General features: G+C 33.9%; 1 protein-coding gene across 3 annotated transcripts in view; it reads right to left on the bottom strand.

Moving 5' to 3' along the window:
• frj (membrane bound O-acyltransferase domain containing farjavit) overlaps positions 1 to 26,604 on the bottom strand; it is a 158,735-nt gene that overhangs the window by 47,154 nt on the left and 84,977 nt on the right. For all 3 annotated transcript variants that reach the window (XM_090398599.1, XM_090398600.1, XM_090398601.1), the window contains 2 exons: positions 10,048 to 10,198; positions 194 to 345 (listed from right to left, as the gene is read on the bottom strand). In XM_090398599.1, the coding sequence (XP_090254725.1) occupies positions 194 to 345; positions 10,048 to 10,198 (303 nt within the window). The remainder of the gene's footprint in view (positions 1 to 193; positions 346 to 10,047; positions 10,199 to 26,604) is intronic.

Below are 26,604 nucleotides of genomic sequence, written 5' to 3'. Positions count from 1 at the left end.
GGTATTCCCTTTCCCAAATTATTTCCATGTTTAAAAATATACAGCTTGATCACTGCCATCACAGAACACTTATTCACTTTCTGCAGAACACAATTTGGGAAACCCTGCTATAAAATATTTTAAAAGCAGGTTTTAAACAAACAAAATTATTTTAAATTCTTAATTTAAAAGAATTATCTTAAAGATCACTCACCTCAAGAGGAAAAATATAATTGGAGATAAGAAACAATAAAAGATATAAGGGAACCACCCACACTCTTTGCTTCAGAAACTTTGCATATGGGATACTAGAAATATATGGGGCATGAAACATATCCCAGTATGTGCGATATTTATAATATGGACCTAAAAATGTAGATTTGCAGATATAAATATAATGAACATTCATAGCAAATAAAATCATTGTTAATTTAAAAATTCTATAACATTAAATAGCTCTAATGACTAAGGTTATTGCTAGAGTTTGCTACAAAGTTTTCTAGGAAAGGATGCAAATGACACTACCTCCTCTTCCTCCTCAGCATACTTGTAGCAGCATTCTCCAATCCTCTTCTTTAATTGACAAGCTAGTGTAGTGCACAATAATTCCAAACTTCAAGATCTTCCTAAACAATGCCTTAAACTCTAATCACTTCACTATTTTCCAGTGGGGAGAAGGAAAACAAAGTGAATTTCAGTGCTACCTACCAAAACACAAGAAAAGATCTGTCTTCAATTTACAGATAATACACAGATTTCTAGATAAGATCTAATTGTTTTTCTTGAGCCAACTTAGATCTGTAGCCCTTCCTGGTACAAATATATTGCATCCATACCCTCTTTAACTTCTGGTATCCTTTTCTATTCAACTCGCACCTGTATAAAACTGCTAACACTATAAAATTCAAATCTGTCCAACACTAGAAGAATGTTTTCAAATTTGGAGTGGTGCACAAAAAATCTCCCTAAAATCCAAGAGAAGGAAATTCAATTAAATGATGATATAACTCTCTCAGAGATTTACTCTAATCACTATCAGATGTCTTTCTGCCTCTTCTAGAGGAATTTCCATAGAGAGTGTTCTACTAAAATAGAAGACTGCCTGTGAAAATGAGAGCATGAGTTTTAGAGGAGCAGAATTTATAAATTTGGAACTTATGGGGAAAAGATTACTTTTGTGAAGACATTCAAAAAAAATAAATATAAATAAAAATAAAATAGTGTTTTAATACATTTTTTATAAACATTTCAATTTTATCCAAAAGAATCGCATTAACTTTTTTTTTTTTTAGTCATACTTAATGCACATGCAGGCAACTCTCAAAGTCATAGGAACCAAAGGAACGGAATTATAGGTTTGCTATAGTGATTAAAAAAAAAAAAAAATTGCTGCTACAGTACACTTGCTAAGACTTCAGCAGTTCACTGGAGCAAGTGTGCTTGTTACAGTAATAGTTGATAATGTACTCAAAAACGTATTACTTCATCAGAGTGAACACAAACCATAACATTAAAATTTTTAACTTTAATATTATTAAATAGCCACAAATAACAAGTTATTACTGCTTCAACAAAGAAGAGATCTTTCAGATCTATTTCAAGGTTAGCAGCTTATAGACAATCCTTCTCAATCTGATTTTATCTTTGGTATACTTTTATTTTCGCAAAAGTACTACTTTATTACAGCACTCCCACCATCTTCTTGGCTTTCCTCTTGGATGCTTTCCCACTTTGCTCTACAAAACATGTCCAACCCGTCAAGACAATCTTATTTTGCTTTTCATTATCTTTCTATATCTAACAAGCTATTAGATATAAAAATACACACACACATACTTCAGGTATGATCTACCTCGGAACTTCTTTTGTCTTCCTAAGCATTTTCAACTTTGCTGTTCTTCCCTTTTAAAGGATTTCAAGGTTCACAGAAAGTGAACTTGACAAATATCTTTTACCACACAAAATGCAGTACACTTTTTGTATTGCCCAACCTGCCCTTCATCTTTTCTCGTATATCATTTATTTTCATCTTCCAACTCACATTTGTTTCACAACAAGAATTGAAATTTTTCTGTATACATTATTATCGTATTATATTAGAAGAAAATGGGGATAGGGGATAAACCACAACCTCCATTTTCTTCACCACCATCTCAATTTTTCCAATATTTTGTTTCTTCCATTTGTACCTTCTTGGACCTCAGAAATCTATACAGATCTTGTTTTGATTCTGATATGATTCATTTTAGATAAGATTATTTTTAAATGTGTAGGTAAATTTACTTAAGTATACGCAAAGTTACTTCGTTTATTAAATCTTACACTCATAGCTAGAATCAGTATTTTGCTATGAAGAAAAGACGTAAGTGGGAATGATTAATTTCAACTTGATAATTTCTAACATCAACTTAAAAGTTTTAACTTAAAATTCTACACCTGACAGATTTTCAGAAATCAAAATTCCATGTCGATATACTAATTTTATTTCAATAGCTGCTTTAATATTGGAACATAAGTTCCAATATTAAAGCAGCTTTTGAAATAAAATTCCAATATTAAAGTTTTCATATATGGGTCTGCTTTTTGGTTTCATGGAAAAATTTTCTGGAATTATTTACTGTAAAGTATTTCTGGATTTCTTCAGTTCACGAAAAAATTTTCTTTTCTATTGTCTTATTATTTTATTGGCTTCCTTGCTGCTCTCTTTGTATCTCAAAGCGGCATGAATATCAACTGGATTATAAAGCCAAGTGCCTCTATCTTTTTTTTCTTTTACTTTACTGACCATTCACATTCTTCACTGAACATTTTTCATACTGTATTTTACTTTGAATTCCAACTGAGTTTTCTGCTGCTACTTTTATTCTATACTTGATATGATTCCAGATGTTTTCAGTATTTTCATTCTTCTCCTGGTGAACATTTTTCAATTTCTGTTTTAATTCACACATTTTCTTTTCTCTTCTGTATATCTAGTTTGTTAATATTGTACATCAGTTGATTTGAATGTGCTGAAAAACATTTACTGTTTATTTTAATCTTAAGTTTGGCACCAACTAGAAAATGGTCCCTATCACATTCAGCTCCTCTGAAGCTCTGATATTCTGAATGTAATTTCTGTCTTTTACTTATTATGATATGGTCTACTTGATTGAATGCACGACCATCAGGAGATTTCCATGTTTGTGGGTGTATATTATTCCTCATAAACATAGTACTGCTTATCATTAAATTTCTGGATGTGGCCAAATTAATTAATCTTTCTCCATTAATATTGGTCTCTTCATGAAGGCTTTGTTTCCAATAATTTATTTTATGAATTTCTTCTGTTCCAATTTTTGCATTAAAATCACCTAATAAAATTATTACATCCTACCAGGGAATTTTTTCTAGGATTAATTCCAGTTTTTTATAGAATTCATCTTTCATTGGCTCTTTTGCAGCTTCTGTAGGTGTGTGTGTGTGCATTAATAAACCTTATCATGAACTTGAAACTTAAAATTATGTGAAATAAATTTATTATCTGTAAAATTAGCTGGTTCTAGTTGCCAGCCTGGTTGGCCGAGTGGTTAGCATATCTGCTCTCCAGCCGAAAGGCTGCAGGTTCAACTCCTGGTTGAACATGGATGTTTGTGAATTGTCTGTGAAAATACTAGTGGTGGTGGTCGGCATTAAATGGTGTTGGTGTAGTGAAGGTAGTTGAGGTTGGTGGAGACTGAAAGTTGTAGAGTAAGTCCCTCGATGAGTCTTTGAACTCCCTGGAGGTGTTACGCAATAATAATAATAAAATTTTTGCATATGTATCATATGCATCCTGAGTAGATTGAAAATGAAACACAATACAAAATCATAATTAAAGAATCATTTCCAAATAGCACCACTATAGTGTTAATAGAACAACAGTCAGTAAAATTCCCAATTATTAAAAAAAATAATAACAATATAATAATCAGGAATTTGTATAAAAATGTAATAATATTTCCCATAAAAGGGATAACCGAAGGCTATTCCATTAGGTATGCAATAAAACTTATCCTATACCTAACTTAAACAGATTCAAATCTGTTTAAGTTAGGTCGGTGTAGAAATGTCTCAACTTTATATAGGTTTTTGATAAGGAATCTACTTCGATATAGAAGCTTACTGTTCTTAAAAAAAAAAAAAAAAACTGTTTAGTCAAAATAGCATGTTCTGCTAGGCCAGACTATTCCAGTTCATGGTACTCGATGTAAGATTTATGTTCTTCATGATGGATGGCTGCAGATCTGCCAGACCATCCAAAGTAAGACGAACCATAGGAGCATGGGATCTGGGATAGGATACCCAGAAGATTGGGTGGAGAAAGCTTGTCTTTAGGTGAAGAAAGTAAGGTACAAAAAAAAATAAGTTCCTTCCAACTTGAATATTTACCGGCCAGTGTTCTAAAAACTTCCGAACGCTCTCTTGTTTACAACCGTTACTTGGATACGCAACGCTTTCCTTGTCAGCTGTCAATCACACATCAAATCCTCTCCGGGAGCATGCGCACTCCACAAAAGTCAGAAACTACGCACTGCAATAAAATGGCTGACTCGCTGTATCCATTAGCACTAAGAGAAAGTCTTTCACAAAACACAAAATTCAACATTTTTAAACCACAACAAACTTTCTTATAAGTAGCACAAATATTCAGTTTAGTAAGTATATCAATTTTTTTTTTTTTACTTCTTTACATGTTACTTCTAATATAACATTTTCATAACGAGCACATCACAAGTGCAGACACTGCATGTATGAAAACAAAACTAACAAGCATAATTAATACGTAAAAATATCCAGAATTTTTTAATATGATTATTTTTACATCAGTTTCATTTTTCTGTGAAAAAAATTTTTTTTTTTTAAAAAAAAAATTTTTTTATAAATATTTAACCTATATCTAAACAAACTTTTAATGTTTATTTCTAGATCTTAAAATATAACGTGATTCTTGCTGATCATTATGTATACCTTCTGAATTTTCTTCTTCTAAATTAGTATACTTACAAATTTCATTTTTATACCTTTCAAATATTTCATTTAAACTACTTGAATTATGTCCTAAATCTACGGAATCACTATCAGAATCAATTTCTACAGGTTTTTGAGATTCTACAAGTTTCTGGGATTCCTTATCCTTACTAACTAAATTTGAGGTATCTTTAACTTCCCTTTTCTTATTTAACCCTATATTTATCAACCTATGAAATTCCGCTATACTTTCATCAATGTTAGAGTTAATTTGATTATCATCATTCCTACATTGTACATCATCTGAAACATGTGTCTTAGGATTTCTAAATTTTCTTGCATTATGGTTCATTTTACCAAAATTTAATTTTTTCTTTCGCTGCATATTTGAATTATGAGTATTAAATCTATTCCCTTTCCTATCATTTAACCTTGAATAAGATTCACAATTAGTATTAGGAAAACTACATTCATCCTTCAATATTTTATTCATATTGTCACCTAAAGTAACTAAATTTTTATTTCCCAAAAAGTACCTTTTTAATCTATCAGAGTGGACATTTAAAATTTTACTAGGATTATTGACATCTTGAATCCTAAAATTCGCAAGAGAAAAATTGTCTAAAATTCTAAATGGACCTAAGGCTTTCCTTCCTAATTTCCCAACTCTTTTAATACTAGATTTATCATCTAACAATACTAAATCACCTGGTACAAAAGACTTATACTTTCTAAAACGATTTATATACTGTCTAGTTTTCTGAGCACTTAATTTACTTATTTCACCTACTAGTCTATGAGTAGTGGAAAACTTATCTACTACTAATTCTAAATATTCATTTAGATCACTGTATCCTGTATTAGGAATAACTGAAACAAGTTCATTAGGAAAAATTGGATCAAAACCATATAAAGCAAAAGATGGTTTCTCCTTGATAGCAGAATGAAAAGCAGATCTACATGCAAATAATGTTTGAGAAATATGTGTATCCCAATCATTCATTTTAGTGTTTGCCAAATTTGAAAGTATTTGCTTTATGTTTCTATTCAGTCTTTCACACATACCATTACACTGCGGATGATAAGGTGTTGTAAAAGTCTTCTTAACATTAAGTAATTTACATAACTGTAACAATAGTTCAGATGTGAAATTTGCTCCTTGATCTGAAAGTAAAGTCTGAGGAGTTCCATATCTACAAACTATCATATTCAAAAACTTTCTTGCAATAGTTTTTGCAGATTGGTCTTTCATTGATACTGCTTCAGGAAATCTAGTTAGCATGTCTATGATTACTAGAATATACCTATTTCCTTTTATAGTAATTGGTAGTGGACCTACTACATCAATAGCAACAGCTTGAAATGGTCTAGTTGGAATTGGAAATGGTTGTAAAGGAGCTTTTCCTCTAAAAGGGGATCTTATTTGGCACTTATGGCATGATTTGACATACGTGAGTATATCACTCTTCATACCTTTCCAGATGTAACGATCCTTTATTCTTTCCAAAGTTCTAGAAAACCCTTGGTGTCCTGCTAAATCAGAATCATGGAAAGTATACATAATCCAAGGAATCATTTCAGTTGGTGCCAATATTTTCACCTTCAACTTTCCATCTTCCATTTGTCTAGATAAGAGTAACCCATCTTTATCTAAATACAAGTTTTCCAGATTCAAAAATGTATCTAGCTGAGTTTCACCTTTCAATACTGCTTCATAAATAGTTTTTAGTATGGGATCATCCTTCTGAGCTTGGACAATCTTATCCTTTTCCCAAATTTGTGAACTAGGTTCCTTATTCTTTAGAGTCTCAATATTAAATACTTGATCATTATCATTAGTATCTAGAAAAACTTCAGGAGACTGCTCTAATTTTCCACTGTCACCTGATTTCCTATCCAAACAGCATTCTATTCCACACAATGATACTGTATTATCAACAAAATTATCAACAAACCCATGACGTTTCAGAAAATCAATTCCAAATATTATTTGTACATTTGGATTTGAAGATTCTGGAAGAACAATTAATGGATGAGAAACTTTCAATGGAAAACAAGGAATTGAAATAAAGACATTGATTTGCTTATAAGCTGAAATTTCAGATTCAAATATTCCTTTTAATTTAATTGGATTGCTTAAAACTGAAATATCATTTGGAATTACAGATTTAATTTTGTTAAATAAGCTATAAGAAATGAGTGAAATATGTGCACCTGTATCAAGTAAGATTTCACAAGGCACATCTTCAATAAATCCTTGTAAAACTGTCAAAGGATTACTTTCATTAGCATAAGGAGCTAATGTTACATCAAACTTTCTTTTATGGTTAGAACTGTCTTTGGCTTTACCCATGTTTAGTGAATAGTTTGACATTTCTGTCCTTGCCAGTATGATATTGGAATAATAACTAATTCCAGATTTACTTTTATTCTCTGATTTCTTATTTTGAAAACAAGATCTATCTCTAACATAACAATCTTTAACAAAATGACCCTGTTTATTGCATCTAAAACATTTTGGAATGTATCTTCTATGAGATACTTTATTCCTGTTAATGCCATCAGATTTACAAGAAAAAGATTGATTATCTGTAAGATTTTTGGATATTGTTAAATCCGACATCATCTTAAACAGAAGTTCCTGTCCTTGTACTATAGGTCTCTGTTGTCTTTCCATTTCTTCACTCAGAAATGTTTTCAGTTCCTCATATTTTTCCAAATCATGTAATTTTACCCTGGAATCAGATTCTGGAATATCTTTAGTAAAATTCACAGAAGTTTCCTTAGACTTTTTCCTTTTATTTGCAACTTTACTTTTTTGAAGCTTTTCTTCTCTCATTTTATCTGTACCCACAATGCTAGGAGAATGAGTTTGATTATACTGAAAAGAATTTACTTGCTTATTGCTTGAGGAATGAAAAATATCTCTAAATCTTTCTTCCTTTTCTTTAACAAGTTCAAAACATTGTTCAAGATTTCTAACTTTTTTCTTATATGCTATTTCTTTTAAATTATCCTTAAGGCCAAGCCTTAATTGATTAAAGAGCAACCATTCTAAAGAGGATTTCTCTTCAGATGAAATATTAAATCCACGAGCAATGCTCCACAATCTATGATAATATTCAGAAACAGATTCCTTATTACCTTGGATACACTGTTGAATCTTCCAAATGTTAGGCCCTAATTCTCTTACATTTGAAAATTCTGATATTAGCAAACTTTTAAAGGTTGCATAATTGTCAGTATCTCTTAGTAAAGGAGATGTGTTTAAGAATGTTTTGGCTTTTCCCAACAATTTATTACGAAATATAATTAACAAGTGAAAATCTGACCAATTTCCTAAATCTTTAATTTTTTCTGCATACCTAAAAAATGTTTCTATGCTTTCACTACTATCACCTGAGAAAGAAGGTATTACTAAGGCTGGATTTATTAACCTAAAAAATTCTTCATCATTAACTGAAGGAACTTTACTACTAATAATACTATTTTCTGTAGCCTTTTTTTTTTTTTTTTGTCAAGATTTACCTTTTGGATTCTAAAATAGTTCAGTCATAACCAATCATGTTGTCGACTGTGTCATTGTTATTTTTTATATATTATATTCCCTCATTTTTTTATATATATATTTTATATTAACTATTTAGTCTACCGGCTGTGCCTTTGTTAATAATTATACTATATACTTATGAGGTGATTTATTATATAAATCTCTTTTACTAACAATTATTTTTATTTTGACTCCGAGTGTCCCTATGTTATTGTATTGCACAAAAGTTCACTCCAATTGGTGCAATGACTTTAACTATCTCTTTCAAAATCCAACTAATCATTGACTCAAAACCAAGTACAAAATAAACACATTTAATAAAACTAAAACAAAATATATACACTTCTAGTAATAATACATAACTATAACTACAGATTATATGGATCCAAGGCCTTATTTAAAAATATAAACTTGCTCTTAAGACTAAACACTTTTTCTTTCACAATCACAAAAAAATGTTCATAGTCTTTTTCTCTTTCTGTTAAGGCTCTTTTCCAGAAGTTATACAGCTCTGTACTTCATTTTCAGGATCCTTTTCATCAATCAATGTAACACACATAAAAGTCTTCTTGACTAAATCTTGTTTCCTTTTAGTAGCAATACTCATCAGATCAGGCATCCTTAATACCTATAAATCTTCTTAATCAATATATTTTCTAAACATTCACTTTCAGGCATCCTTAATACTTATAGAACTTCTTTATCAATATTTTTCTTTAAGAAAAACATTCACTTTAGAATGTAAGCAACAAGTTCTTCTTTCATTCACAATACTAAATGACAGTCTTAACTTTTTCCACTTTAAAAAAACTTACAGTTTCAAGATTTCCTTTTATTCATTACTTATTCCTCCTTGAAACCTAATATTTCCACTATTCCTTTTTCGGAATATACTATAAAATTTCTTCCGACTGCCACACACAAAAAAAATGAAGTTCCTTCCAACTTGAATATTTACCGGCCAGTGTTCTAAAAACTTCCGAACGCTCTCTTGTTTACAACCGTTACTTGGATACGCAACGCTTTCCTTGTCAGCTGTCAATCACACATCAAATCCTCTCCGGGAGCATGCGCACTCCACAAAAGTCAGAAACTACGCACTGCAATAAAATGGCTGACTCGCTGTATCCATTAGCGCTAAGAGAAAGTCTTTCACAAAACACAAAATTCAACATTTTTAAACCACAACAAACTTTCTTATAAGTAACACAAATATTCAGTTTAGTAAGTATATCAATTTTTTTTTTTACTTCTTTACATGTTACTTCTAATATAACATTTTCATAACGAGCACATCATAAGTGCAGACACTGCATGTATGAAAACAAAACTAACAAGCATAATTAATATGTAAAAATATTCAGAATTTTTTAATATGATTATTTTTACATATATATATATATATATATATATATATAGTTAAGCATCAGCTAGATAACTTTAAATAGTAACATTTATCCTACTTTATGATAATCACTAGTTTACAGACAAATAAGCAACCTGCACTCAGAATAAACTTCTAAATTTACCTATAAGGACACCAGCAAAGCAGAAAGAGTACTGGATGACATCAAAAAATGTTGGGTTTATTTTTTGGTACATAAATTCTAAGGTATTCTTTTTTTCTGAATTAAGACTCATTTGATAATTATGCTGAACTTCGAAAGCTAATCCAACCATCTGCAAAGAAATAAAAAGAGAAACACTAAATGAGGTCATTATATAAGAGAATGACTTCCTTCTTGATCTACAACTATTAAAACAGCCATATGGATGAATATATCAATTTACGATACCATATTCGAAGTATATGTTACTTCAATTTCAACAGGTTATACTTCCCTTGATGCATAAACACATTAAAGCAGGTATGGTGCTTAAACCAACCAGCTAGCTGTGACACACTGACACATCATTAGGGTTTCTGTCCTGGGAAAAATAACTGAGATTCAAGACCCTTCATAAATTTAAATTTACAAATCTGAAACAGAAAAGTGTCTAATTTATTTAAATTTTTCATTTTAGTAAAATGAATGTTGTATCATATAGATTAGAGATGATGATTAAAATTTTATTACAAATTAATGAAACTATTCAACGACTGAAATAAATGTTATTTATTAGAGAGAGAGAGAGAGAGAGAAAGCAAAAATCCTCTCAACACACTTACCCCCTGATATATTTGAACTATTTAAATTCACAATACATGCAGAATATTTCACAAGGAAAGGGAAAATATACAAACAATTAGATGGGACAGTTATGCCCCCCTTTCTCTCCCCTTAGCCAACTTCTACATAGAAACCTGGAAAAACTAGCTATGAATACAGCTACTCTCAAACCAATGCTTTGGTTATGCTATGTTGACAATGTGCTTGCTATTTGGCCACATGGCCCAAGCACATTAGATACATTCTTAGCACATTTAAATAGCCAACACCCAAAAATCCACTTTACAATGGAACTAAACCTAATAACTGTCTGCCATTCCAGGATACACTAATCACACATCCTCCAGATGGTTCCTTATCATTCTCAGTTTTTAGAAAACCTACACATAAGGAGATATTTATACAAACAACCACACCATCACCCTTCTCAACAGTATGGTATCTTAAAAGCTAATTTTTATGTGGAATGACTTGAAGAAAGAATTAACTCTTGATCCTAAACTCTATGATAATTACGCTATGTAGATGACACTTTCCCTATTTGGAGTGGCAATGAATCAGAGCTCCTTTACTTTCTATGTAAAATTAATAATAAATCAAATTTATTTTAGATAAAGAATCATCAGGAAGAATATCTTTTTTTTTTTTAGACATATCAAGCAAGAATCTAATGGATTGCTTTCTATCTCCTGTCTACCATAAACCAACTTTTACAGATCACTACATTCCTATTTTATCTGCAAACTATAAATTTTTCCATCTTTAAAATATGGAACTATAAAATCTTTTGTATCTAGACCACATAAAATTTGCACTCCTCTAAAGTATCTCTTCAACAGAAATTGGAAACTATCAAACAAATGGTCTTATTAAATGGTTATAACTCAAGAATTACAAGTAAAATCTTTTTTTTTTCTTTTATTTTTTCAACATATCCTCCATGGAAAGAAGTCTGGAGAACTATTATTAAAGGAGCTCTACAGACCTTCATATCCACATCCTTCCTCCATATGAAGGATATGGCCATACTATTAAAGGCATATATTTCAAGTGCCTCATAAATCTGGTTCAGCTCAACATAGTACTGACAGCATTAACCATTGAATCTAACAACACCAAAATAAAAACACCAAAATTCTGCATAACTGTACTTATAAATTTGAACATTTATTCAAAGTGCTGAAGCCTTACTCCACTGGCCCAGCATAAATTGTATAATGATTGCCTTTCTTTAAAAAGTTTCCAAATATTGTCTCAGCTTAACTACTACTACACAATTACATATTTAGGATTCCATTGTAATACAAGTTTTCATATTACAAGACATTTTGTATTAAAATGTCTATTATCATCCTTAAACTCACAATGATGTTTTAATATGTGAAACAAAATATCTGCAATTAATAAATAACATTTATTTTACTGTGGTACGTGTGTTTTGCTTAAATTAAAATAACTGTCTCCTAGATATCATGCAAATTAATGCTGCCATTCTTAGTGATGTTAAAGCTTCTAGAGCTAATGGCAATTCCATAAACAGTCTCTCAGACATACAGAAACTTCCAAATAACAGACGGTGAAAGGACTAAATGCAATAGCAATGATAACCTATAAACCTCAACAAGTATGGATTCATTGCCTAAAATATGGGTGACAATCATTTTAAGATCATGGTTTGCAGTCCTGACTTGCCATAGAGATGATAACATATGTAGCTTTTGTTCTTAATGATACATTAACAAATTTAGTGGTCGGTCTGAATAATCACCCACATTTAATCCTAATATAATAAATTTAGTTTAATCCTTTATCCAAGTATAGGCAAACAAAATTTGAGTCTGAAAATATCTTCAAGACTGAGGCAAGGTGGTACATCTGTTGGCAACTTGTAGCAAAGGTGGACCAAGCTCTCATCACTTCTTGTCTTAGTATCTCCCATAATGGAGATACTAAGACAAGAAGTGATGAGAAGCACATCTCCTTGCGGACATGTATAATGCTATGCATTAAGGGAAGGGCCACTACCCAGACCGGTTTCAACCTTTAGTGAGGTCTCGTCAGTGGGAGGCAGAACCAGAAGTGGTGCTACTAAGGCAGAAGCAATGGAGAGGTCATATTTACCTATATTTAATCCCAATGTTTAAAAACAGGATTAATATTCCTGCATCTCCCACATATTTTTACTTTATGTTTGTATTCACTACAACCTCATGGTTGTAGTGGATACAAACCTATCATCTGCCTGTTTTGTGAAGAGAAAAATGAAACTGCCCTTTTAGGGGGTAAGCTGACTTCCAAATATGTATTTTGATTTCCTGGTGGAGTTTTAAAACTTCTGTAATTATAGATAAAATCCTGGAAAATTAAATTGATGTTTTTAGAACATTTAGTAGCAAACAGCATCAGATTTACTCCTGAAAAATTTCATATCATACAAATACTAGAATTTCTAATTTTTAAAAGAAAAAATTGTCGAGTTTTATAAATTGAAACTGGTATTTTATTTAATTTATGTATGTATTTATTTATTTTTTGATATTCCATATATATCAATATGCTTATGTTTCCCTATTCTATGCCGTTGTCATCAAGCTACATAATGCTACCAGCTATGAGAGACTTCTGGATTAGCACACAGGAAGTTCACCAGAACAGAATAATACATCTTGCATAACTCAAATATGCATAAATTGCATATCTGACACATGCATAATGCAAAAATTCAACAGCGATAGCAAAGACAACCCTTGAGCCTCAACTAGGATGGATTCATTGCCTAAAATTTGGGTGACAGTCATTTTAAGATCAGCTTCAGCCAAACAACTGAAAAAACTTTACTTATACAGTACTGGAGAGCACAAAGATAGAATTATTACACCATTTGTCCATTACAATTCAAGGTGTTTCATCACTGTTTATGAGGTGTGATAATTTAATTCCTGGAATGCACCTCTAAAAACCTACATTTGAAACTATACATTAGTGGCTACTATCACCTTCAAAGTAGTCCCCCCCCCCCCCGTGCATTTATACACTGGTTTAGACGGTGTTCCCATTTTTAGAAACAGGCCTGGAGCTCTTTTTCCGGAATACTCTTGAGTTCCTTTATCACATTATGCTGAATATCAGTGATGTCAGAAAATCTTTGTCCTTTTAGCGCAGTCTTTAATTTTGTAAACAGCCAGAAATCACATGGAGCTAAGTTGGATGAATAAACAGGATGACCTAATTCAAGCAATCAATTTTTTGGCCAGAAACTCTCTCACAATGAGGCTTGGTACACTGTTGTGATGGATGATCCACTTGTCAGGCCACAATTGTCTTTTTCTCCAAATAGAATCTTGTAATTTTTTCAGCACCTCTAAACAGCATTGTTGGTTGACCGCTTGTCCCTGTTCAGTGAATTCATAGTGGACTATCCCTTTATGATCAAAGAAATACGCCAGCATGGTCTTGAACTGCGAACGTGATATGCGTGCTTTTTTGAACATGCCGAACTTGGAGTTTTCCAATGCATGCTCTGGCATTTTGTTTCAGGATCGTACTGGAAGCACCAGATTTCATCACCCGCAATTACTCTTGGAAACATGCTTATTTGCCGAAAGATCAGTTGCAACTTGAAGCCACTGCCTTCTATTCATCTGTCAAGATCGCAGGCACAAACTTCACAGAAATCTTTTGCATGCCTAATTCTTCAGTTAAAATTATCTGGACTGTTTCCTAATTCATCTGTAATTCATCAGCCATTAATTGCACACTTAATCGTCTCTCAGACTGTAATCTCAAACTCTGTTCACATTTGCATCCATCATTTTTATTTTTGGCTGCCTACTTCTGGGGGTTGTCATTCACATCTTCTTGCCTTTGAACACCTCCTATGCCACTTAAAGACACTTGACTTTTTCGGAGCATCCACATCATATGTCACTTTCAACAGCTCCAACGTTTCAGTAGCAGTTTTGCCAATTTTCACATAAAATTTGATGCTAACATGCTGCTCCAAATTTCGATCGCACATTTTTATGCCAAAGTTTACATACAAATCTCTATTGTTTCTGCAATAGCCAACGGCTCTATCAGGTTGAGGTTTATGCATGCATTACTTAAAACGTATACAAAGACTGGAATGACTTTTAATGGAATTATATTGATCAAGTGCATATAATAAACAACTATGTTATACCAACTAGTTTCACCAACTGAGGCTGTTGGCATCTTCAGGGTACATAACTGATGTAAGGCACTAAAAAGTAAAAAACTGTCACAAACTATAATGAAATGATTTTTTACTTTTTAGTGCCTTACATCAGTTATATACCTTGAAGATGCCAACAGCCTCAGCTGGTGAAAATAGTTGGTATAACATAGTTGTTTATTATATGCACTTGATCAATATAATCCCATTAAAAGTCATCCCAGATCTTTGGTCAAGAAAATTAAACGTTTTTTTAACATGTATACAAAGACGATTAGTCATGTGACTTCACATCACAAAGGCGACACCATGCAGATGTTCCAGGAATTAAATTGTCACACCTCATACACCAACATTTCCCCCAAAGTTTGGCACATACTTCCTTAAAGATTTTGCATACCTAGGAGTATTCAAAAGGTCTTTAGGGAAGTACAAGGCACTTTTTTTTTTTATTCTAATTTTTTTTTAACTTTTATATTTTTTACTGCTGTATTGTTCCAGATAAGCTATGCTATGATTAATTTTTTAATAACTAAAAAATCCAAAAAGAAAGTTCTGAACCAAATGCATCTCTTGGCATGGATCGACTGACCTTCATTAGGACAACATTTGGCATTAAAAATTAAGTTTAAATTCAATGAGGTTCAACCAACTGTTTGGAAATCTGCTATATTGCTATTTTTTAAAATAACAAATATAGAAGAAGATTTCATCAAACTAACTTCTTCCCAACAGAAACTATTTCATTCGTCTCAAATCTTTTTTTTTTTATTATTATTGAAAATTTAAATTTCATAATTTTGTTTATATGTAATTGGATTTGCATAACTAAAAATGTATTTAATAATTAAAATAATTTGTTTTTTCTTCACATGTTCCACTTGGTTATGGTATAAATTAAAGATACCAAGAAATTATATACCTGGTTTAATCCTTTATCGAAGTGTAAGCAAAACAAGCTTGCACCTGAACTATTTTCAAGACTGGGGCGACTCATATATAGAAGCATATAACTTCGCATTACTTGCCTTAGTATCCCATAATGCAAAGCACATATCCTTATGGGTATGTATAATGCTATGCATTATGGGAAGAGTCACTACCAAACCAGTTTTGACCTCTGGGTCTGGCTCCCACTGATGAGACCTCAAATAAAGGTCGAAACCAGTTTTTTCACACATTTTTTCCTATACAATGATGATCTCTCACTGACCTCAAATCCTATCTGCAGTTTTATGACAATATACACCACTCCTCTTTGTTGTTCAACATAATTATTTGAACATTTAACATACCTGTTGAATGTTCAAGTGACTGAACATTCAACAGATGGTGAAAAGAAAGCTGTGTTCATCAAGATCACTGTTAAACGATAAGTTTAAATTTTGAAATTATGTGTGGTATTAGTAATTTTTAAAAAATATTGTTGTATGTTAGTTGTGATCAGCAGGCGGTGTTCAGTGTAGTTATAAATTCTATATTTATTATATTTTTTGTGTGCAGCTTTGAGCATGAGTGTAATGGTGGTGAAACGTAAGATGATGCAAAAGATAAGTGCAAGTGGCATGGATTTTTCAAAAATAGTGAGATACTGTGAGTGTGGTACATATGCTTGGGAAGAGATTGAGAATATTTTTGTGGAGAGGAAAAATGAGAGATGAGAGTTTGGGTGTGTAAGAAGTGTGGCATACTTATGGCTTATGAGACATCATTGAATATAGGCAGTAGCAGACAAAAGATAGTGGATGTATCTATGGGAGTAGGGGGAGTTGATGTTATGGCCAAGTTTTTGAGCAGTAATAACAGTACAATAGTGGGAGAAAGTGGCGATGAGTTTAGCGATATTGACTAGTAAGACAGCGTGCGTAGATGATGGTGAATTAGCAGCAGTTGGCAGTATGAGAGCCAGCGGCAAGTGAGCAGTAAGACAGAGGGCGTGCAAGGTAGTGAAAATGCAATTTGCATAAATGACAGAGTTGTGTCACTGAAAAACTAATTCAAAATATGAAGGTGGAGTTGGCAAAGATGAGGCAAGAGATTAAACGTATGTGGAATGAACTGAGGAGAATTACAGATTCGCATGGGAATGTGAGGAAAAATGGGACAAAAGATTTGAAAGAAACATCGAAAGATCTGAGAGTGGCAATGTATGGACATTCGATGATAAGAAGTGTGGTGAATGAAAAGATGCACAAGGTCTGTTTTCTGGGAGGTAGAATGAACAGGGTGGTTGAAGCATTTGATAAGAGGAGTATTCAAGCAAAAGAATTGGTAGTGGTAGTTGGCACAAATGATCTGACTGGTAACAAAAATAATGTAAGGAGGGATGTCAGGAGGCTGTTAAGGAGAGTGAAAGATAACAGCGTGACAGGTAAGGTAGTCAGCATGTTGCCCAGGTATGACAATGATGTGTAGAAAAGTTGAACAAAGAATTTGAAAGGTATGCCAGTAGAGTTGTGTCAGGGAAAAAATAGTTCACTTTGTCAGTGTGTGGGATGAGTTTGAGGGGCAGATAGAGCTGTATAAAAGAGATGGGCTACAATTGAATGGATTGTGACTCAGGTGGAGAAACTGTTGTTGCAAGAGAGAATGACTGAAGTGAATGTAAGACCTGAGGAAGCAAGAGGTTTTAGGGAAGAGCAGGGGAGTACAGCAGGCAAATTTATGAATGAAAAAGAGAGTGGAGAGAGTAAGAAAGAAGGAATACAGAGTGGATAGGGAAACGGGGGAGGTCAAGGCGGACAGAGGGACAGCACATGAAAACTGTGGATGATGATTTCAGGAGTAGATGTGTGAGTGAGCAAGAAAGAATTAAGACATTCAAGAATGTGGGAGTTGATATTAGGTCTCGGAAGGGATGTAGTATCAATGATGACAGATGGATAGGGGAGAGTGTCATGTCCAAGAAGTGGGGTTAGTGGGACTTGTTATATAAAAAGAAATTAGCTAGTGTACATGTTTACAAATACTAGAAGTATTCAAAATAAGGGGAATGAAATTGTAGCATTCGTAGAGTTCATTGGCCCAAAAATTTGGTATAAGTGAGACATGGTTGAATGAAGATGACATTCTGAGAGGAATAGAAATAGAGGGATTGTAGACTTTTGCAAAGACAGACAAAGCAAACTGGGTGGAAGAGAGTGCTATTCATAATGGCATGAGGAGTTGTGTCCATCCAGGGTGGACAAGCCAGGAGCAAATACTGACAGTGGTTTAGAAGCAGTATGATGTAAAATGGAGGTGGTCAGGATAGGTAAGGTGTTGATATAGACCTAGTAATGTAGAAGGCAATGAGAAGGAAATTTAGACAAATTGGTCTGGCTAATAAGAAAAGGGTGATCATTATGGGTTATTTCAATTATGGTAATATAGACTGGAATGAAGAGACAGCATCAGAAACCAAAGAGAATGAATTTCTGGAATTTTTAAGGGATAACTACCGTAAGTATATAACAGAGGCAACTGGTGGATCGATGGTTTTGGATTTGATTATCTCATTAGAAGATATTGTAGTAAATGAAGTGTTACATCTTTCTCCAGTTGGTGAAAGTGGCCAGGAAGTGATCACTTGGGTGATGGCCAGCCATATCAGGACTTGTGAGAAAGAGTTATATGTGGAACTATAAGGTAAGTGATAATGGCAAACTTATGAGACAGCTTATGATATCATGGAATGAGGAATTGCATAGGAAGGAAAGAAATGCTGCTTGGTCTTTACTGATGGAGTATCTGGCAGATGCAATAACCGAGTGTATTCCAAAGGTCAGGAGATTAAATAAGGTAGGTGTAAAATGGATGACTGAACAGATGAAGCATGCAATCTGAAAGAAAAAGGCATCGTGAAGGCAGCACAAGATGAGTGCTTATCTCCACTCATCATTAGATGAGTGAATATAATTAGTTACATGAAAAGCACAAAGAGCAAGCAAGGAAAGTGACTCACTTAGTATGGCAAAAGTGCAGTATGAGCAGCAGTTAGCAAATGGCACTACAAGAAATCCAAAGGAGTTTTTCGATATGTGGCTGGTAGAAGGAAGAATGATTATGGGAGGATAATGGTTGGTCAGTAATGATGGGAGAATGATAAGCACTGAGGTCATGGGATATTGTAGAGGTATTAAATGAGCAATTCATTAAAGTATTCCATCCTTGTGATTGTAACATAATGCAGAACTTCAGAGAAGTGGGGAAAAACTACTGATGGTGAGTGAGCAGGAGGTATATGAGGAATTGAATAAACTTGATGTCAACAAGGCCATGGGACTTGATGATATATCATTGCATGTCTTGAGGGAATGTTCCAGAGAGGTAACAACACCTTTAACGTACATTTTCAACATGAGTCTTAGATAAGTCCAGATCCCAAATGAATGGAAAGATGGCAAAATTGTTCCGCTTCATAAAGAAGGTGAAAAGACTAATGGTTTGAATTACAGGCCGGTCTGCTTGTCTGGAGTTGTGGTCAAGGTGCTGGAGAAGTTAGTGAGTACAAGGATTCAGAACTGGGTGGACAGCAGTAGAATCCTCTTTAATGGACCCCATGGGCTGCTAAAGGAAGATCGTGTTTTAGCAATCTGCTACTTAACAAGGTGAAGTAATATGTTGGACAAGAGGGGATGCATATACAGTAGTATATTTAGATTTTGAAAATGCTTTCAATAGATTGCCACATGACAAGCTAGTAGTTAAATTATAACATATGGGATTGGAAGCATTGAGATTGTCTATCTGATAGGTATCAGCAGGTTGTGGTGGGAGTGATATCCCAGAAGACGAAAGTCACTAGTGGTGTGCCCCAGAGGTCTGTTTTGGGGCTATTATTGTTTAATTTGTATGTAAATGACATTAGAAGGGGATTAAATTGTGATATACAGTTGATTGCAAATGATGCAGAATTGGGGGGGGAGAGAGAGAGAGAGAGAGAGAGAGAGAGAGAGAGAGATGAAAAGTAGAGCAGATGTTGTAGCCTTGCCAAAGGACTTGAACAAACTATCTGAATAGGCAAGTGTATGGGAATGGCAGTTTAATGTAGCAAAGTGTCAAGTTTTAAAAGTTGGGAAGCAAAGATGGGATGCAGAGTATAGGAGTGGTGGGATATTTTGGAGGAGGTAGAAGAGATGAAGGATTTGGGGATTGTGGTGGATTTTTGTGGACATTTTGCTAAAATTGCGAGGACTACACAGCGAATTATGGGAATGATGTAGAGAACACTGATATGCAGGAGTCAGAATGTTCTGATTCCATTGTGCAAGACTTTGATAAGGAAGCATATGAATTACTATGCACAGATTTGGTTGCCAGGTTTTCAAAAGGATGAGGAGATGTTGGAGAGCATCCAGAGATGATTGACTAATTTGGTATCTGGTCTTTGGAATGCGGAATATACGGACAGATTAAGAAAATACAAATTACAGAGTCTAGTGGATATAAGGAAGAGGGGTAGACATGATTGAGATGTATAAGTTAGTTAGGGATGATTAGCATGGATGAGATTTTTCAAAGAATATCTGGAGACAGCAGGAGAATGAGAATCCATCCCTAAGGTGGGTGTGAGCAAGGGGGGGGGGTGAGGAGTAGCAGTTTTTCTGCAAGGAGAGTGGTGGGTGATTGGAATGCATTGTCAAGGTAAGATGAGCTGTGAATGTGAGAGTGGGACCTTCCACAATGAGTCTCGACTCCATGGAGGTCTGTTAATAATAATATCTTCTATTAACAGTATCTCAAGCAATGATCATTGTTTAAGCTACTGAACCTCAATGCTATCAAAACAATTTTATTTCTTAGAGAAAGATCTTGCATTCTTACTTTTGTTATTATTCAGATCTCAAGTCAAGATAAGTTTACTCTTCCTTGATGGACTTTGACATCTAGCTTATCCTGGAACAAACATCAAATCTGCAGCCTCCACATTCTCAACAAAACTCGCTTTCTTGTGTACAATCTCCATTTCTCACTTTCAATTTTCAACACTACATAAATATAAATATGAAAGCCACCTGACCTTAGATTACTACTCTCACATTCGGGAAAGTACCAAAAACTTCCCTGAATGTGAGAGTCATCTATTAAATTGTGCTCTTCTGGATAGTATCGTTCATTCTTATAGATGACACTCATCTCTCTCTCTCTCTCACACACACACACACACACACACAAATTATTCAACCACTTTCTCAACAGATACTCAGTTTTTCATGGGCAATGCTTGCTCCATTGAATTAGCAACCAGCATTCTTACACTTTCCTCTAAGCATATAAGAAAACAAACAGCTATTGATCAACATTCATACATGGTTTGGCTCCAAATTTAATGAACCGACTTCTTGTCCTCCTCTTTCTCTCCATCTACCACTTTCTTGAAATAGCCTTATTCATCTTACTGTTCCCCCCCCCCCCCCCCCCAATGAATACAACTTCACAACTAAGAACATAAGTACTCTGTGTGAAAGAAGTTTGTGATCTCTCATGTGGAGTTTATATAAAAAAGAAAAAAAAAGTACCAACTTGTTACAGGTACTAATAGAATTCACAATCTGATGCAAAGAGTAAAAAGATAAAACTGGCAAATTTATAGTAGAAATAGTCATTTGTAAATATGATTTGTTTGTTTGATGTTTTATTGCACAAGGATGGCTGTGGTAATAATGCACCAGTAAATGATCAGAGCAGCATGCATGTTAAAAAAAAATAGTAAAAATGGTTTAACTAGATATAGATAAGAATGTATATAAATGTAATTCTAAAAAGAAAGATGTACAAAAAAAGTATAAAAAAGATAGATAAAAAGCAAGCTAATATCAAACAATCTATAGAAAAAATGTGAAAAGTTCATAAAACATTAATAAACAAGGTATTAAAAGGGTGTATACAGGAAACAATACTGTTTAAATAAAAATATTGTAAATTATCTATATACAGAAAAAGATATTAATTGCCCATAAAAATTTTTATTTAAAAAACAAACATTTTTTTTGAGTCCAATAAAATCTGCCTGGGTGTATAGGTCTCAGACAGATTATGAATATGGCTAAAATAATGACTGTGCTCATTCATTAAATGAGGACAGTCAATTAAAATGAGTGATGGTTAGTTCATTACAAAATCCACAGAAAGGCATGTCATCACCCCCTCAACAGGAGGGAGTACGTGAAATGACTATGATCTGTGCAGAGCCGAGCAAGAACAATTTCCTTTCTTTAATCCTGTGCAGACTAGACTGCCATAATTTAATTTCAGGCTTAATTTGGTAGAACTTATTATTTCTATTGCAAGATAATCTGCCAGAAATCAGTATATTGGTACAGGCAGATGATCAAGAAACAAGCTGACCTAGCTGCAGTATCTGCAATGTCATTTTCCTTATCCCAATGTAGTTTGGAATCAAACAGAAGCATATATCTAAGTGTACTTTCCACTGAGAGATAAAAGGTGTTGATTCTGAAAAAGTCCATCTATTTCTGTAGCCCTATACATTTTATTGCTTGAAGGGAACTTTGTGAGTCCAGATATGTTATGCACCTTTGGAGCAATGCAGTCTGATATATTTTAATGCAAGCTCTCAGCTGTATATAATAATGCTGATATAATGCTTCTGCTGACAGAAGATATCACCAGGTTCTATGATTTTGAACTGCGTGTGTGTAGACAGGCACAAGGAATATCAGAGAATATTCCTTCCACGTGTTTGAAAGAGCTGCTGATAGACAATGGGAGAGGGGAGTATTTTGATAGTTTACAGAAAGAAAAGATGAATAACACGGTTTATCATAGAACATGAAACAGTTCTATAACAAACTGGCATAACAGCAGAACTAGTTTAAAAAAATTGTTACAGACAATGAAAGAATTTGATCTTAAAATGATTGTCTCCTAGATTTTCAGTAAACTGATACAGCCATACTTGTTGAAGTTTAGTGAATATTTTAAATCTGCTGCTAATTCCAAAACAAATTTCTTTGATTTATGACTTTGGTAATAGCACCTTTGTTTTCTTCCATCTGATCCTGTGTGAAAGGATATCCAATACAAAGTCTGCTAGTCCCCACTTGTTATAACAATAGTGGCAAATGTATATTTTATGTTCTCAAGGTGGAAGTCAACAGTTCCTCCTGTCTATCCATAGTAAGCCAGGTCACAGGTACAAGGCACCTCATATACTCTGAAGTGATAAAGGAGAGAATTTGGCCTTATATGAACAGATGAGAGTTGCCAATTTGACATACGGTTTAAATGCAGTGCAGAGCTGATATTTATTAAGCACTTTAGATGTCTTTTTGTAAGTGCCTGCCTTGAATGTATGGGAAGGTAGCAGTTTTGCTGTAGTCTTGTGTATTACATAATGGAGGGGATTTCCAGGGAGTATTTAGTATTTTTTTCTATTCTATGGAGATTATAGCCACTGGCTAAAAAGTGTGACACAAGTGAGTGAGTTCAGTAGTAAGAGCAATGTCACTGGAACAGATAGTTCTGGCTCTGTGCATTAGTGTTTTTAGTAAATCATATTTTTGGGAAGCAATGCTGGATGATGGTGTAATTGTTTGTGCAAATATCTCCCTGTATGTGTATATTTTCTATAAACAGAAAAAGATAATGAATCATCCGGAAGGCATGTGACTACTGTATCTAGGAAGGACAGACAGTCATTAGTTTCCTGTTCCACTGTGAAGTGGATTTCAGGGTGTTAGCTATTTAAATGCACTAAAAATGTGTCTGGACTACATAGCTAAATACCAAACACATCAACATAGCACAGCCAAACCAACGGTTTGAGAGTGGTACATTCATAGCGAGGATTTCTAAATGTTCTATTAGAAATTGGCTAAAGGGAAGAAAAAAGAGAGTCCACTTCCCAGTCAATTGTTTGTATATCTTCCCTTTCCATGCAAAATAACCTGCATGTACTGTAAATTTAAATGATTCAAATATATCTGGGGTAAGTGTCTTCTGCTGTGTGACACACAGCAGAAGACAGTTTGTGTGCAAGTCTGAACCCATTTGCAAGCTCCCATTTTGAGAGATGGTCAATGGCTTGCTGCAAGTTCTCTTACTATGACCTTCATATTAAATTAATGTGATATGGTAAAGAAGTCATCCACATATAGGGAATTACCATAAAATTCAGTTTTAAGCATGACACTTAAAACTGAATTTTATGGAATGCTATCCTCTTGGGTATACAGTCAGGAAAGAGCAGTTCCCACTCAGACTTGGGAATATTTTGTTGGTAAAAAGTTCTTGATAAAAAGGAGATTCCCACTGAGACCAAAATTGTTAAGTCTTTCAGTATCCCAAATCTCCAAACAGCGTCTTATGCTTTTTTCATATCAATGAAAAATGATACTAGATAGTCATGTTTTAGGAAGGTATTTCTAATGTATGCCTCCAGCCAGACCAGATAATCAGCAGTATAATGATATTTTTGGAATTCAGATTTTGTTCTGAAAAAAATAATAAAATAAAATAAAAGTGGTTTCTCTCCAGAAACCATAAAAGATGAACCATTTTCTCCAGAATCTTGCATAAGGAGATGGTCAGAACAATTGGATGGTAGTTGTCTGGAGATTTTTGAATCCTTTCCTGGCTTAAGAAAAGCAGTAACAATAACTGCCTTCTACCAAGTATCTGGAAACATACTCACAGGAAATTCTGTTGTCAAGGTGAAGGCAGCCGATCCATCAATGATGCTGACAGATGTTTTACTATCTTGTAATAGATATTATCTGGTCCAGCAGCAGTTGGATGTACTTAAGCAAAACAGCTTTCATTTCTTCTTTAGTGATCAATGTGTTGTATTCTTTGGTGCTGTTTGAAGAGAAGAGAATTTGGTGTTTTCTTGCTTTTTTGGTTCAAAAAGCTCAAGAGGATAAGTGGACATTGCTGATGATTTAGCAGGTCTCCCTGAAGGTATCAGCAACTTTACGTCCATTGTTCCTAACAGTAGATGTGTTAGGAAATGCAGTTGTGGCTGCTTGTGTAGTACACTGTCACATGATTCATTGCATCACTGACGGAAGAGGAGCTGACCACAGAATCAAATTCATCTAATGATGAGAAGGTGGGACAGTCAACTTTGCTCATTTTTCCATCATGATATCTGTGATAGGTTGCACAGTTGCCCACAGAAAAGTGGATATCACAGGAAAATGATCACTCCCAAATAAATTCTTATTAGTTTCCAACTTTAAAGAGCGGGAAAATGAAGGGTGAGCAGATATTTGAGTTGATGGCGGTGAAGGTTTGAGCAGGCATATGGAAGAAAGTATTGTTTCCTGTGTTTAGGAGAGAAAGATTATTATTGTCAAGTATATGCTCAACAACTCTTCCTCTGATGTTTGTTTATGTACCCACCCCCCACAGAATGTAATGTCCATTTAGATCACCAATGAAAATTAAGGGAGGGTAACTGCAATATGATGTCACGAAGGTCATCTTGAGAGATATTCGCAGTGGGAGGGATATTGATGCAGCATACTGTTATTAAATTCTCAAATTAGAGTCGGATAGCAAACGCTTCTGTGTTTGTATTAAGTGGGGCTTGCTGGAAGGGGTACGGCTGCCTACAAGAATGGCAACTCCTCTGTGGGCAGGTTCATTCCTACACTGGAATGAACATTCCTACACTGGAATTATTGTGGATTTGGTCAAAACATCAATGACATTGCTGCTCTCTTGCAGAAGCATTAACTAGTATGCTTCTGCCTGCAGGAAACATTCCTGACACTGACTGACAATTCAGCATTAGGAAATTCTACCATTATTTCTGAAATAATGGTAGAATTTCCTAATGCTGAATTGTCAGTCAGTGTCAGGAATGTTTCCTGCAGGCAGAAGCATACTAGTTAATGCTTCTGCAAGAGAGCAGCAATGTCATCGATGTTTTGACCAAATCCACAATAATTCCAGTGTAGGAATGTTTTTATCATTACTATTTTGGTAGTATCATCTGGCTTCCTATGTTGAATGGTTTTATTTCCATTAGCCTTGGATTTTTTCTTTTGTAGAGAATTGTGGATGGCCAGTATCTATAATTTTTTATTCATCAGGAAAAATATTGAATATTTTTAAGGAAATATTCTGGGGAAATGGAGGTATCTGTGCCACCTTGATAGGCCATATATTAGAGCAGCGCTTCCCAAACTGTGGGCCATGGCCCTCTTGGGGCTGTTAGTTTTGTTGAGGGAGCTATGAAATAATGTAAACAAATTTAAAATGTTTTAAGACTAAGTAGATTTTTTTTATCTTAAAAGAAACATTTAATTTTTATTATTCTTTTTGGTTATTTTTTATATTCTAATGGAAAAAAAAAATCACACATTGGTGATGGTTCACAAATCTTGCTTCTTGCATATTTTGGTGCTTAATGAATATTAGTAAATATATGCTTATTCATATAAGTTTCATTTCAAAGGTACTGATAAGAAGCACAAAAAAGTTTACAAAATGCAAAATCTTGTGCTTTTAATTTATTAATTTAAATTATTAATTTAAAACGGCCACGTTTTTCACGCTTTAAATTAATATTTCATTGCTGGTGTACACAGGTGCAGGCGATATATGGGAAAGAAATGTGCTTGGGGTTCAGGGCAAGTGCAGAAAAGTGGATACATATGATCTGCATCAGAACTATAAATGCATTATGTGAATATGGGTATCCCCATATTCACATAATATACTAATTTCATCTTGTTAGTCTGTGGTGTGCCAGTATCGGTATATGGTGC

The sequence above is a fragment of the Typopeltis vanoorti genome, chromosome 9 (assembly GCF_054136105.1).
Source record: "Typopeltis vanoorti isolate ZY-2024b chromosome 9, IOZ_Tvanoo_1.0, whole genome shotgun sequence".
NCBI classification, from domain to species: domain Eukaryota; kingdom Metazoa; phylum Arthropoda; class Arachnida; order Uropygi; family Thelyphonidae; genus Typopeltis; species Typopeltis vanoorti.
The sequence above is the reverse complement of the archived record's forward strand: the minus strand, read 5'-3'. Positions and strand labels throughout refer to the sequence as shown.